At 35.2% G+C, this 12844-nt stretch overlaps 1 protein-coding gene across 4 annotated transcripts in view; it reads left to right on the forward strand.

The window, feature by feature from the left end:
• The first annotated feature begins 554 nt into the window (after positions 1–554).
• Positions 555–12844, forward strand: part of LOC107756671 (glycerophosphocholine phosphodiesterase GPCPD1-like) — a 24198-nt gene continuing 11908 nt past the window's right edge. The window contains exons 1-17 of one of the 4 annotated variants that reach the window (XM_016573870.1): positions 555–783; positions 1376–1463; positions 2841–2931; positions 3026–3110; positions 4359–4434; positions 6151–6192; positions 6297–6420; positions 6745–6970; positions 8501–8663; positions 9436–9565; positions 10255–10309; positions 10405–10497; positions 10739–10816; positions 10915–10954; positions 11494–11552; positions 11759–11824; positions 11916–12052. In XM_016573870.1, coding sequence (XP_016429356.1) covers positions 1415–1463; positions 2841–2931; positions 3026–3110; positions 4359–4434; positions 6151–6192; positions 6297–6420; positions 6745–6970; positions 8501–8663; positions 9436–9565; positions 10255–10309; positions 10405–10497; positions 10739–10816; positions 10915–10954; positions 11494–11552; positions 11759–11824; positions 11916–12052 — 1514 coding nt within the window. In that variant the 5' untranslated portion in view covers positions 555–783; positions 1376–1414. The other 3 variants (XM_016573871.1, XM_016573869.1, XM_016573868.1) reach the window with 3 other exon arrangements.

Here is a 12844-nt window from a genome sequence, read left to right on the forward strand (position 1 = left end):
ACCAAATACACAAAATAATGATCTTTAAAAAAGCATCATATGACCCCTTTAATTTATTTAATATTAGTTACTTTGTTACATCAGCTTGCGCAGATAAACTCCACCCAGCACGTACGTCAGTGAAGAAGCCTCGCCCATCGAACGTCAATCATTTCTTCCACCAATCACATGCGTTCCTAAAACGTAGAGAAGGCGGAGTCAAGTTGTCTAATTCGAGCCCTCCCTCAAGTAACCGTCTCAACGCTATTTTAAATCTTTTTTATCGTTATTTATTTCAACCAGCGCATAGATTCACATAACTGGGATACGTAATAATTTTAAGCCTAATACCTCGATAAATTTCTTTTAAGAAATAGTTCACTGATAACAGTGCCGCATTACCGGTGTTACGAGATTTTCGGTTTCCGAGATTTTCGGTTTCAGTGGGGTGTTAGAGGGTCAAATATAGATGGAAACTAAACTGTTAGGAAATGATAAACAAATGTAGTTTGTGCAACACTGTAAATATATTTACCTTTTTTTTAAAATATATATATATCCCATTAAAACTGCTGAGATACAAGGAGCGTGAACTGAAATTCTCAGTTCCACCTGGTTCCACGCGCATGTCCGGGAAACGTATGAATATTCATGTCTGCTCCGCCCACTGAAACCGAAAATCTCGGAAACCGAAAATCTCGTAACACCGGGCTCGCAGAGATCCGCGTGCATGTAAACATGGGCACGTCAGCGCGCGATTAACGTTTCCCGGTACTGGAGATGGATATTTGTTTTTAAACTCAGGTAATTGTCATCTCATAATGCTTTAAATTACTGTATCGGCTGGACTCGACACTGAATGTACGCTAAACATTTCGTTTTACGCTCCGCAAAAAGTGGCTGCGTCTCAAAACCTAGTGGGCTCCCTATCTGTGTAGCGTTTTTAGATTTAACAGTGTTTTCTATGTAGGCAGCTTATTATGTTTTGAGCAACACCCTTGGATACCGGGTGTTGTTGTTACTGACAGTAACCGGCTGCAACCGGTTCAGACCGTGTTGATTTTGCTTCCTCGACTCAAACAGTTGAGCTTCATCAAACGTGGCGAAAGCTTCCGTTCAACTCTCAAGATCGTGTTTAGATTCAAGGACCAGCCATACCATCATTACCCTCTCTAATATTGCGTCCAGCAGTAGTAGAAACTATTTCTGTTGATGTTTAGGGCGTATCAAAAAACATTTGTAATGTAACGTATTCTTAAAGAAGCAGGAAGTGGTTTAAAAGTGCACAGCAGTTCTACAGGCAGGTATCAGACCACAGATCATCTGATGCTGTTAACTTGGCATAGATTTGTTTTGCACCGGGGATCAGATGTGTTTCTTTCCCTCTGTGTTTTAGGTCACTTCATTCTCTTCTCCATCCGCCTGAGTGTCAGTCATGGACAGCACTAAAGTCACTCTGACAGTGAGAGGGAACACAGCAATGGGTAAGAGGAATAATTAAATAAAAGTATAACACCGTGTACAGCTTTCAACAATAAGTCATTACCAATTATATTATCAATCAGAAGTTCAATTGTGAAATATGTATTCATATTCTTTTAGCCACTTACTAATTGTGTAATTTTAAAAGTTCTTATTAATAAAAACAAATCAAGACAGTCTAATTAAAATAATGTAAATGTGACATTTTGGAATTGTCGGAGTGTGTTCTGATACTATGATTGACCAACATGCTATATAGATTTAATATTTTGAGGTAATTTAGTTTAAAGAAGTTGCAACATTGATGCTTTATTCATAGAACTGAGAACATCCCGTTGAACTTGAGTAAAATAATGACAATTTCAGATTTTTAAGTCACTTGGTTTGCATGCTGTTTTAAACTTGGTCAACCAGTTTTACCGTGTTTTATGGTTCTAGTTATTTAAGTACATTGTTTGATGTGATTTAAAGCATTATATAATGTGATGTAATAATGTGATTGTTATTAATTAAAGTTATTCTGTTATACATTACATTTACATTTGATTATTTTAGCAGACACGCTTATCCACAGAGTAACAGGTTTTTATAAAGTGTTGTTATAAAGCATTTATAAAATGTTAACAATTGAAATGTAATATTTGGTTGAATAAAGTAATGTTTAGTTAATAATAAGTGTTGTTAAGTTATTATTAAATTCAGCATAGATCAGTAATCTTTTGTGCATTTTTAACAAATGCTGACTTAAATTTTTATGGATGAACATTTATGAAAGTGTTTTTTTTTTTCAGAAAATATATTAATTGGCATTTTTAAAAAGGTTTATCCTGGAATAACTTTAGAATTTTAAACATACATTACATTGAAAAATTCAATATTATTGCTATTATTACCTTTGTTATTATTGATGATTTATGTATGCATGTATATTTTTGTATTTTGGTTGTTAAGATAAAATTGTTAAATTATGTTAAACAATGTGTTGAAATTATATTGTAAGCATAATACTGCTGATTTAGCGATAGATGTGGCATTTATTCTAAATGAATAAATAAATAAAATAATTTAATAATGTGCTAATGCTATTAAAGAAACGTATTACAGAGTCTCACCATTAAAAGTGTATTTTTGGTATAGGTGTAATATAGAAATTAATAATACAAGAAATGTTTTGGTAATAATAAGCATTATTATTTTAACCATGCATTATTGCATCACAAATACAACCCGTGTCTGTATTTATTGTATTGCAAATTCTGACATATGATACTTAAATATGATAAAAAGGTTGAAAAGAATGTAATATTCTGTATTACCTGGAGACACATTCCTTTGCTTAGCACAAAGGAGAGAAATAAACTATTTTGTTTCTTTATCAGGTGAGGTGATCGCAGTAGTTGGCAGTTGTGAAACCCTGGGCAGCTGGTGTCATCAAAAAGCCGTGACCCTACAGCCAGCAGAGGAGGATGGGTACAAGTGCAATGCCATCTTGTGTTTGCCTTCCAGCACATGCACAGTTACCCTTGACCCACATATTTGTCTTCTGTGTCTGGTCTCACCCCAGCACCCTGTGGAGAGCAACCGTTCAGGTTCCTAGAGGGGGTGAAACCAAATATCGCTATTTCAAGGGATTCATTTTGGAATCTAAGGTGAGATTTTCTTTTCCTAGTAAACAAACATGATAGAAGTGATTTCTGGAAGGTTCACACACATTAATCTTTAAAGGTCCAATAATGAATTGATTACCCAACACCTTTAAAGAGCAGTCTCAGCTTGTATATGTATTTATAGATGTTGTTGGTTATAATTCTGTTAGGGTCCATTCACACAGAACAGATTCAAAAACATGAGACGTGGGCAGTGGAATAAGGAAAAAGCTCTTGGCCTTGAGATATGTTTTTTTAAAAGTTGAACTTATTGAACTTGAACGCCGTGTTTTTAGAGCGACATGTTTTGCAAGAGACGCTGAAAAAGATATGATCACCACCGGTCAAACACGAATGCAAAATGATGGAAAAACAGCACAATGAAATATAAAAATCTGTTCTGTGTGAATGGCCTCTTAAAGGCATATCAGAATCTATGCAGTATCTGTTTGTGATATACATTTGTGGTTTTCTTGAGTATGTCCAGCTGTTTTATTATACCTGTATGATTGTAGATTTTCTTTAGAGAGTTCTTTCACATGTGGGATATGTGGGTTGTCTTTTTCAAACATTCCTCAAGGGCTTTCTTTTAATCATCTTTATTTCTTAGGGTACAAGTAATTAAATGTAATATTCTTTAAGTTGTTGAAATCCTTCTGCGTGAGTGTGTGTGGGGTTTCCAGGTCATTCTCCCCACAGCTGTTAATCTCTTTTTAGCTGGACTCCACTCAGTTCTGGGTAGTTTTTGTTTTTGTTTTTCTTGTTTTTCTTGGAGAATGACATTTCTGGAACAGGTTTCCTGCGAGCCCCTCCTAACATGCTGTGTCCTTCACACATAATATTTACACTTTAGCTGTTATCTCACGGCCAGAAATATTCTTTTAGAATTTATAGCGGAAATATTTTCACCAAGAATTAAGAATTTAGAAACAGGTATTCATAGTTAGGGAAGTATTAACTCATTTCAAGTAATCTCATTTTAAGGTGGTAAGTACAAGGATTTTCAAAGCTTTTTTTTACGTATATATAAATAACCGGGAGATCTCTAGTTAAACACTGTGAAAAATGCCAATTTGTTTCTTCTGACTAATCAGTCCACTTTTCAGATGTCAACCAACTGGCTGGCTGGCAGAAAGTGGTGACTATATCTCATATTCTTTTTTCGGGAGTGAGACTTTGGTTTGAATGGCCAAAGTGGGCTTTGTTTTTCCAAAATCTGTCCATAATCATAACCCCCATTTGGAATTACAGAATGCAGGTGGGCCATGTCAAGTCATAGTCAGTAGATGGGAGACCCATCAGCTGCCACGCTCATTGAGTCCCTCAGGTATTTGATCCCAGAATAGTCCACACGTTTGAGTGTCTAATGCAACCCGTAGACTCCTTCCTCATTCTTATTACATTCAGATCAGTTTGTCCCCTTTAACTCTAAGCGTACATTATCAATACATGCTGACTTCAGCTTTTTTAAAGACAACATGAAACATTCACAACACATTTCACGTTTGAAAAATGACATATGTCCACTTATTTCCTAATGAAACTAGTGGAAAGTAATGTGATATGGACTTGATTTTACCTCTCAGAACATTGGATCTTAGAGTGGCCATGATTGTTGTTGGTTAATATTATTTTCCCCTATGACAAATAACACTAAAATCAACATTAAAGACAACATGGAATCAAAATGTATTATTTTCTTCATAAAATACATCAATGAATCATGCACATTAAGACGGCAACATTTATTTTTGAAAGTAAGTAACCCTATTTACTTTATAAATAAATGCATCTGGTCTTATTGCGCATGAATCATTGATGCATGTTCTAAAGAAAATAATACATTTTGATTTCATGTTGTCTTTAATGTTGATTTTAGTGTTATTTGTCATGGACAGATGTAATGTCAATAAAAGCCACTTAAGGGATCTAATGGAACCTAATTATTAGAAACCATAACATTTAGTGGACTATTACTCCTCATAGACAAACAGAGCGAAGCAGTTTTCACTGGCACATTCTTGGGTTTACAAGCAATGCTTTTTTTCTTTGCCTTCCCCTAACTTAGCCACTTTACATTTTTGAGTTTAATTCTTTTAAAAAAAGTTTTTTTTATTTTTTTATAATTGCGTTCATTTTTAATTGTTGATTTTTACATTAGAAACTACATTTAACATTTTTTATTTTAAAGCACACATGCATTTAACACTCCATTATTTACATGCACAACACACATTTTTTTATTATTTTGAGTTCATTTTTATATTTAAACCATTGTAAAGGATGTATTAAATGCTCTTTTATTTACAAGCACAACGCATTTTTTTTCTTTGAAATTTATTTATTTATTTTTTGTTAAATAATTGCTTTAATTATCTTGAGTTGATTTTTATATTAAAAACTACGTTAAACTCTATTGTAAAGCACACATGTATTTAACGTTTCTTTATTTACATGCACAACGGACATTTAACACGCATGCATTTAACAAACTATGCAAAACAATATATTTTAAGGGCATCTATAGTTTTTTTTTTTTTTTAGTTTTTACTAGGCAGAGTCCATCATTTTAATCATGTAACTGTTTACTCCAGATGTTATGTGTTATGTTCCTTAAAAGTTTGTCAGCATTTCTTTATGCTTGTGTTGCCACAAAACAATTTGCTTGCATGGTAACACTTGCCGAATTATGCATTTAGATTATTGTTACCTTTTGGCAACCAATTAATAATCCTTTTATAATTATCTTTTTTATAATTATGTTACACTTAAATTCTAACATGGCCAGTTTTTGCTTGTATAAAATACAGGCTACAAACGTTTAGAGCACCAGGCAGTACAGAGCAAACTGAACACTTCTTTTATCTGTATATTTTGATTGTTTAAGAAACAAACCAAAAAATGAATGTCTCATGCCAGCAATGGAAAATGTGTTGGTGTCAATTTGCTCTGTACTGGTACCTCTCAACTATAGATATATATAACTGTAGATGTGTAGCAGGAGCAGCTGACTTTCCATATTAAATTTGGTTATGTCTTGCAGAACCAGAGCTTGTGATTGACGATGGACATTTTGGAATCCATAGTAAGTTTGATCATTTAAACAAATAAACTTTAGTTTTAATGTAAAACAAAACATTATCATGTCATCTTACTTTAATATGCAAATAAAATGTGTTTGATCTGCAGGTGGTGTTGAGTGTGTGGACTCTGGCTGGTTGACGTGCCAGACAGAAATTCGTCTCAGGCTTCATTACTCTGTGAAACCTCCAGTATCTATTACTAAGAAACAATTTAAGAAATCACGCTTCAGGTAATATCCTTCACAGAATACATATTTAACTCCTAGAAAACTTCAAGGTCAGTCAGTCACATTTATTCATAAAGGTCATTAGAAATCCGTTGGAATCACCTGAAAAAACAATTACTAGTCAAATTGATCTGTTAATTAATGGTAGGGATGCAAAATGTTGCAAGCAGTTTAGTAGGGCTTATTTTTCCAATTCAAACACTATATTTTCTTCTAGACCACGTACTAAACATTTATTTGTCTTTTCAAATTCACATTATACTGTTTTGATGGCCGATTTGAAAGAAAATAATAAAATATAATTCATCCAATCAATGGCTGCCTTAGATTGAAGCTGATGCTTGAAGGTTTTGAGGAGGATGAAGAGGAAAGCCCTTCATCATTGCATAAGATGACCACTACGCTGGAGACCAGTATGATCAGTGACAGCGATTATAAGTCTCGTCATTCCCAGCCAGAATGTGGATACGCCCTTGAACCCTCCCAGTGGACCGAATACAGTATTCACACCATGGACCCCGACAACCTAGAGCTCACCTTTGAGTTCTTTGAGGTACGGAAACCTTTGGTATTGTTTAATAGGAAGATTTTGACCACAACTGCATCACAAAGCATTTTGATGGAGGTTTTTTTTTTATTAAAGGGGTCATATGATGCGATTTCAATTTTTCCTTTCTCTTTGGAGTGTTACAAGCTCTTGGTGCATAAAGAAGATCTGTAAAGTTGCAAAGACTAAAGTCTCAAATCCAAAGAGATATTCTTTATAAAAGTTAAGAGTCAACCACACCTACCTAAAACGGCTCGTTCTAACACACCCCACATACCTACGTCACTATCTGGGAAGAGTTGCATAACGCCGCCCAAATAGTGACGTAGGTATGTGGGGGCGTGTTAGAACGAGCCGTTTTAGGTAGGTGTGGCTGACTCTTAACTTTTATAAAGAATATCTCTTTGGATTTAAGACTTCGGATTTGAGACTTTAGTCTTTGCAACTTTACAGATCTTCTTTATGCACCAAGAGCTTGTAACACTCCAAAGAGAAAGGAAAAATTGAAATCGCATCATATGACACCTTTAAAATATACTGCAAAACATTCTAATATATAATTATAAATATTATAACAAATAAAAAAGTTATAGTATAAAACAAAAAAATATATAAAAATAATTAGGAAGAGTTCAAAATATAATATGAAACATTACAAAAATTTAGAAAATTATAAAAATTTAAAAGTTTTGTTTTATAGCTCTATAATCTAACTTGTGAATCAACGCTGTACTGTTTAATGTTTTGATTTTTGTACTGGAAAATGACAACAACAAGAGGAGCATCATTTATTTGAGAGCATTAAACGTCAAACAGAAGGCGTGTCGCCCGGCCTGAGGGCGGAGCCTCTAATCGTGATTGACAGCTCTCCGTCCGGACAGGCGGGATTAAAGCAATCAATCACATAAAGCCGTGAGGTAAAAACTACAGGAACATGAATTCAATTGAGCGAGAGAGACACAGAAAGAGCTGAAGAAATATTGAAGGCCATTAGCGCCGGAGAGCAGAGAACACGCGAGGATTCAGATGCGGCCGTGCCATAAATTCATATCAAATGACTGTTGAAGGGCTGCGTGTGAAAACACGGCCGCGGTCAAGGACGACTCTACCGTCAAACACACGCTTCAGTTTCAGCTCCATCCATCCTTCACTCACTCACACACACACACACACACATAAGTTGTATTTACAACACTGTTCCAAAACACTTCAACCCAAATATTCAGATGTGTGCAGCACATTTTATGGAGGACCGTTGCTGGCCAATCACAGCACACCTTGCTTTTTCAGACCGATGAGCTTTGTAAAAATCGACGCGTTTCGGAAAGGCGGGGCATAGAGGAGAAACAATAATGTACAGTATGTGGAAAATAATGTATTTTTTTAACCTTAAACCGCATAAACACATTTCATTACACTAAATACACAAAATAATGTTCTTTTTAGCAGCATCATATGACCCCTTTAAATTTACATTCATTTTGCATGAATCCTGTTGGTGACTTATGGCTGTTTTGTCACATCTCTGTTGTTTAGGAGGACCTGAGTGAGACCGTGGTTCAGGGTGATGTCCATCCAGGCTACGTGGGCACCGCATGCCTCTTGTCATCTTCTTTCGTGGAGAGTGGCAAAGATCAGGGTGTGGTCACACTACCCATCATGAGCCGAAATGCCAGACAGACAATTGGAAAAGTTAGAGGTATAATCAGTACCACAATGCACTGACGTTCAAAGTCTAAACATCTCATTTGTACACCATAAAACTAATGCACATTCCTGCCGCCCATGATGGAATCTGTTCTTTCACTGCATGCACACAACATTTGCCTCTGTAAACACGTCACAGACTGATAAAGGGTAAATAAAGGGTAAAGTATCATGCTGGCGAGATCCACGCTGCTTGAATTGTTGCTAAGTAGCTAGATAATGTGATTATGATGCCATTCATTTATTGATGTGCTCATTTCATTAAATGTAGGCAACGTTTACACTAGTGCGTTTTCGTTTTAAAACTGCGTTTTAAAATGAAAATGATCCTTGTTTTCACTGCATTTCAGAAACGATCTCCGTCCACACTACAAAACCGAAAACGCAGGTCACATGACCATTCATGCAGGCACAACAATGAGCATGATGTTATTGTTTACACGGTCTTCAAGGATACACAGAGCGAATGTGGGCAGCACACCATCATTTTCAAAAGCCTCTGTTTTGGTCCGTTTACACTGAAACACAACCCCAGAGTTTTCAAACTAAAACGGGGTCTGCAGCGTTTTTGAAAGGCTCTGTTTTCAAGGGTCGAAAACGCCGGAGTAGTGTAAACAACAGGCGTAACCGTAGCAAAAGTTATGCGTTTTAAAATGAAAACGCACTAGTGTAAACGTAGCCTTAAGCATTAAGTGTTGACTTCACTAATGTAAATGATTAAGTATTGACTAAAGTAAATGCTTTTATTCTTGATGGGATTTCAGTGGATTACTTGGTGACACGTCCTATTCAAGACTTTCAGTGTGACATGAGGCAGTCTTTTACCAAATACTGGAAGAAAAGGAGCGCTTTGGATGTTGGACACAGAGGAGCAGGAAGCACACTTGCTCCCAAGTGAGTAGCAACAGGGTGGATGATCGGCATGTCGGCATGCTGCTACAAGAATCCTAAACCTGTCCGCTTGGATTTAGTGTTTGTCCTTATGGGTAGGCCCACAAGGCATCTGCAAGATTTTTACAGAGGGGAAAAGTGATGTCTGTGTCACATTTCACCAAAATTAAAAGTGGTATTTTCTCCTAATTACCCTAATTTTTAGGATCATTAAGATTTTGCATTGCAAATTAGGCAGGAGGAATATGTGCTTTATTGTCATAATAATAATGTCAATAATGCAAAAAAAGGTTAATGGTCTTGCAAATTAATATTTTTTATTTAACTACAATTTTCAATTACAAATAGTTACAATTACTATTTCACAATAGTAAAATCCATTCAGATCCCCTGACAATTTGCACTGAAATTGTAAGTAAAAAAAAATAAAAATTTGACCTCAGTCCTGTTTTTTTTGTTGTTGTTGTTTTTTTTTAAGTTTAACAAATGTTGCTTTTCAGTCATCTAAGGTGTGTATTGACTCTTGAATTTTTGTACAGCCTATGTAACAGGCTCTGTAAAAAAACTGTAAAGTATGAAAACACAACAAGCACACCTGAGGGTTGCTGCATGAACAGAGTTTGAGAGAGAAGTGCATGTTTAACAGAAAGAAATATGTTGCTGAAAGAAAATACAATTCTCTTTTATTTCAGACATCACAAGATAAGGGAAAACACAATTGCCTCATTTCTAAGTGCAGCCAACCATGTGAGTGTAAATAAAGAATGCAACTCAACCAAAATGCATAAAATTTTGTTATATGAAATATAAGGCTATGGCATATCTGTTTTTTTTTTTCACAGGGAGCTGCTTATGTAGAGTTTGATGTTCATCTATCTGAAGATTTAGTTCCAATCGTGTACCACGATCTCACCTGCTGCATTTCTATTAAAAAGGTAACATTTACATTTTGCTCCTATTACTTGACAGTGAAAAGTCACTATTTGAAAATATCATTTCAACAACTCATTTTGTGTCCTTCAGTGTAGCTTTTGTTTTGACTCCGATTGAAGACTTCCTACTTAAACCTTTCAAATTCAGACTTGAACAGTCATAAACTCTGATTAAAACTGCAAAACAAAAGGAAGAAGGATAATATCTTCCCTTGTGCTTTACATTTCTTGTGTTCTTTTATAGAAAACTGACAAGAACTCAATGGTATTGTTCGAAGTTCCTGTCAAGGATCTTACGTTTGATCAACTTCAGCTTTTAAAAGTAAGACTTATTTCACATTCTTTTACTGTGATTGATCAATGAAATGCAATTATCTCCATGTTGATATTGATGAGTGCTCATGTGTTTGTCTTTCTCAGCTCGTCCACACAACTGCCATGGAAGTTCATGACCACAAAGGTAGAATTTGATTGATTTGTGTCACAAAAGTACAATACAAATGCAGATCATTATATAACAACTTGTCAAACTAGCTGATGGCTTTAATGACAGATTAATGTGCAGTGTTTTGTCTGTTTAGGTTTTGTTGAAGAAGAGTGTACCTATAGAGAGCAATAGTCAGGTTCCAAAAATCAAAATCTCCATAATGATTTTTTTTAGCGATAAGTATTAAATCTTTCAAGACAGACCAGTTATTAGCTTTGAGTTTGTTAAATAATGTTTTATGCCTATTTCACCTAACGTTAGTTAGGATGTGCATTAAATACATTAAATGACAAAAAAAAAAAAAAAGATTTATTGCATCGTGGGATAGTTTTGTAGTTTAAAAAAAAAAATACAAAATCTTTTTTTGCTGCAAATCAGTGTTGTTATTCATCTCGGATCTGGTTGGTATGGTTTATGGCTTAAAACCCAAGCCTCTGTTGAGCTGTATCGAGCTAAATAAACAGTTAACTGTTGAATAGATAAAGATGATTGTGTGGTGTTGCTTTGTCTAGACTTGCAGGATGAAGAGGTGTATATAGATGAGCACCAGTCTTTCCCTTCCCTTTCACAGGTATGACAGCTTTATCTTTTCATATAAAACTTTGACCTCAGGAATATATATATATATATATATATATTTTTTTTTTTGTAGTTTTAAGTAACTTTTTCACCTCTTTTATCAACCAAAATTTTAAGAAAATTGTGATAAATATTTGCTTATATTGCCCACCTGTACTGCTTGGTTAACCTCTTTTCTCATTTGATGTCATGTTCCAGATATTCCAGGCTGTTCCAGATCATGTGGGATTCAACATTGAGCTGAAGTGGATTTCTCAGTTCAAGGTTTGTGTTGCCTAAAGTGATGTGTGCGTTGGTTTGATCTCAGTGTTACCGGAGAGAAAAACACCCTCATTGTATTTGTTTCTCCAAACAGGATGGCTCCTGGGATGGTAAACTCTCCTCCTACTTCAACATGAATCAGTTCTTGGATATCATCCTCACCTGTGTGCTGCAGAACGCCGGCAATAGGAGAATAGTCTTTTCATGTTTTGATCCTGATGTTTGCACAATGTAAGAGGCCTTGTTCACATGCATATTCTATAAATGCACTGATTTTTAAGGTTATATATATTTACTATAGCAGCCAATTTAAGCACAGTATAAACCAACAATATGTTTTTTTTTAAATGTACAATATGTCCAGGGACATTTATTAAAGAAACAGTCCACTTAGAAATGAAAATTGGCTGAAATTTCTCAGGCCATCCAAGATGTAGATGAGTTTGTGAAATGTAGCATTGCATCATTTGCTCACCAATGGATCCTCTGCAGTGAATGGGTGCCATCAGAATGAGAGTCCAAACAGCTGATAAAAACATCACAATAACCCATAAGTAATCCACACTACTGCAGTCCATCAATTAATGTCATAAATCGAAAAGCTGCATGTGTTGTGACAAACATAAAGATTCATCATCAAGATGTTTTTAACTTCAAACTGTTTCTTCAAACTAAAATACAAGTCCATAATCTATAATATTGCTTTCTCCAGTGAAAAAGTCATCTAGTCTGAATCAGGAGAGAAATATGCACAAATCAAGGACCTTTTACACATTTCTAAGCAAATATGTTGGTGGATTTTGATGTGAGAGGACAACAGGTGACTTTTTCCCTGAAGGAAGCGTTATGGATTATGGACTTGTATTTTGGCCAGAAGCAATAATTTAAAGTTAAAATGCTTTAATGATGGATTTGTTTCTTACAAACACCGCTTTTCACTTCACAAGACATTAACTGATGGACTGGAGTGGTGTGGATTACTTGTGGATTATTGTGATGTTTTTATCAGCTGTTTGGTCTCTC

The sequence above is a fragment of the Sinocyclocheilus rhinocerous genome, unplaced genomic scaffold (genome assembly GCF_001515625.1).
Source record: "Sinocyclocheilus rhinocerous isolate Xijiao unplaced genomic scaffold, SAMN03320098_v1.1 scaffold443, whole genome shotgun sequence".
NCBI classification, from domain to species: Eukaryota; Metazoa; Chordata; class Actinopteri; order Cypriniformes; family Cyprinidae; genus Sinocyclocheilus; species Sinocyclocheilus rhinocerous.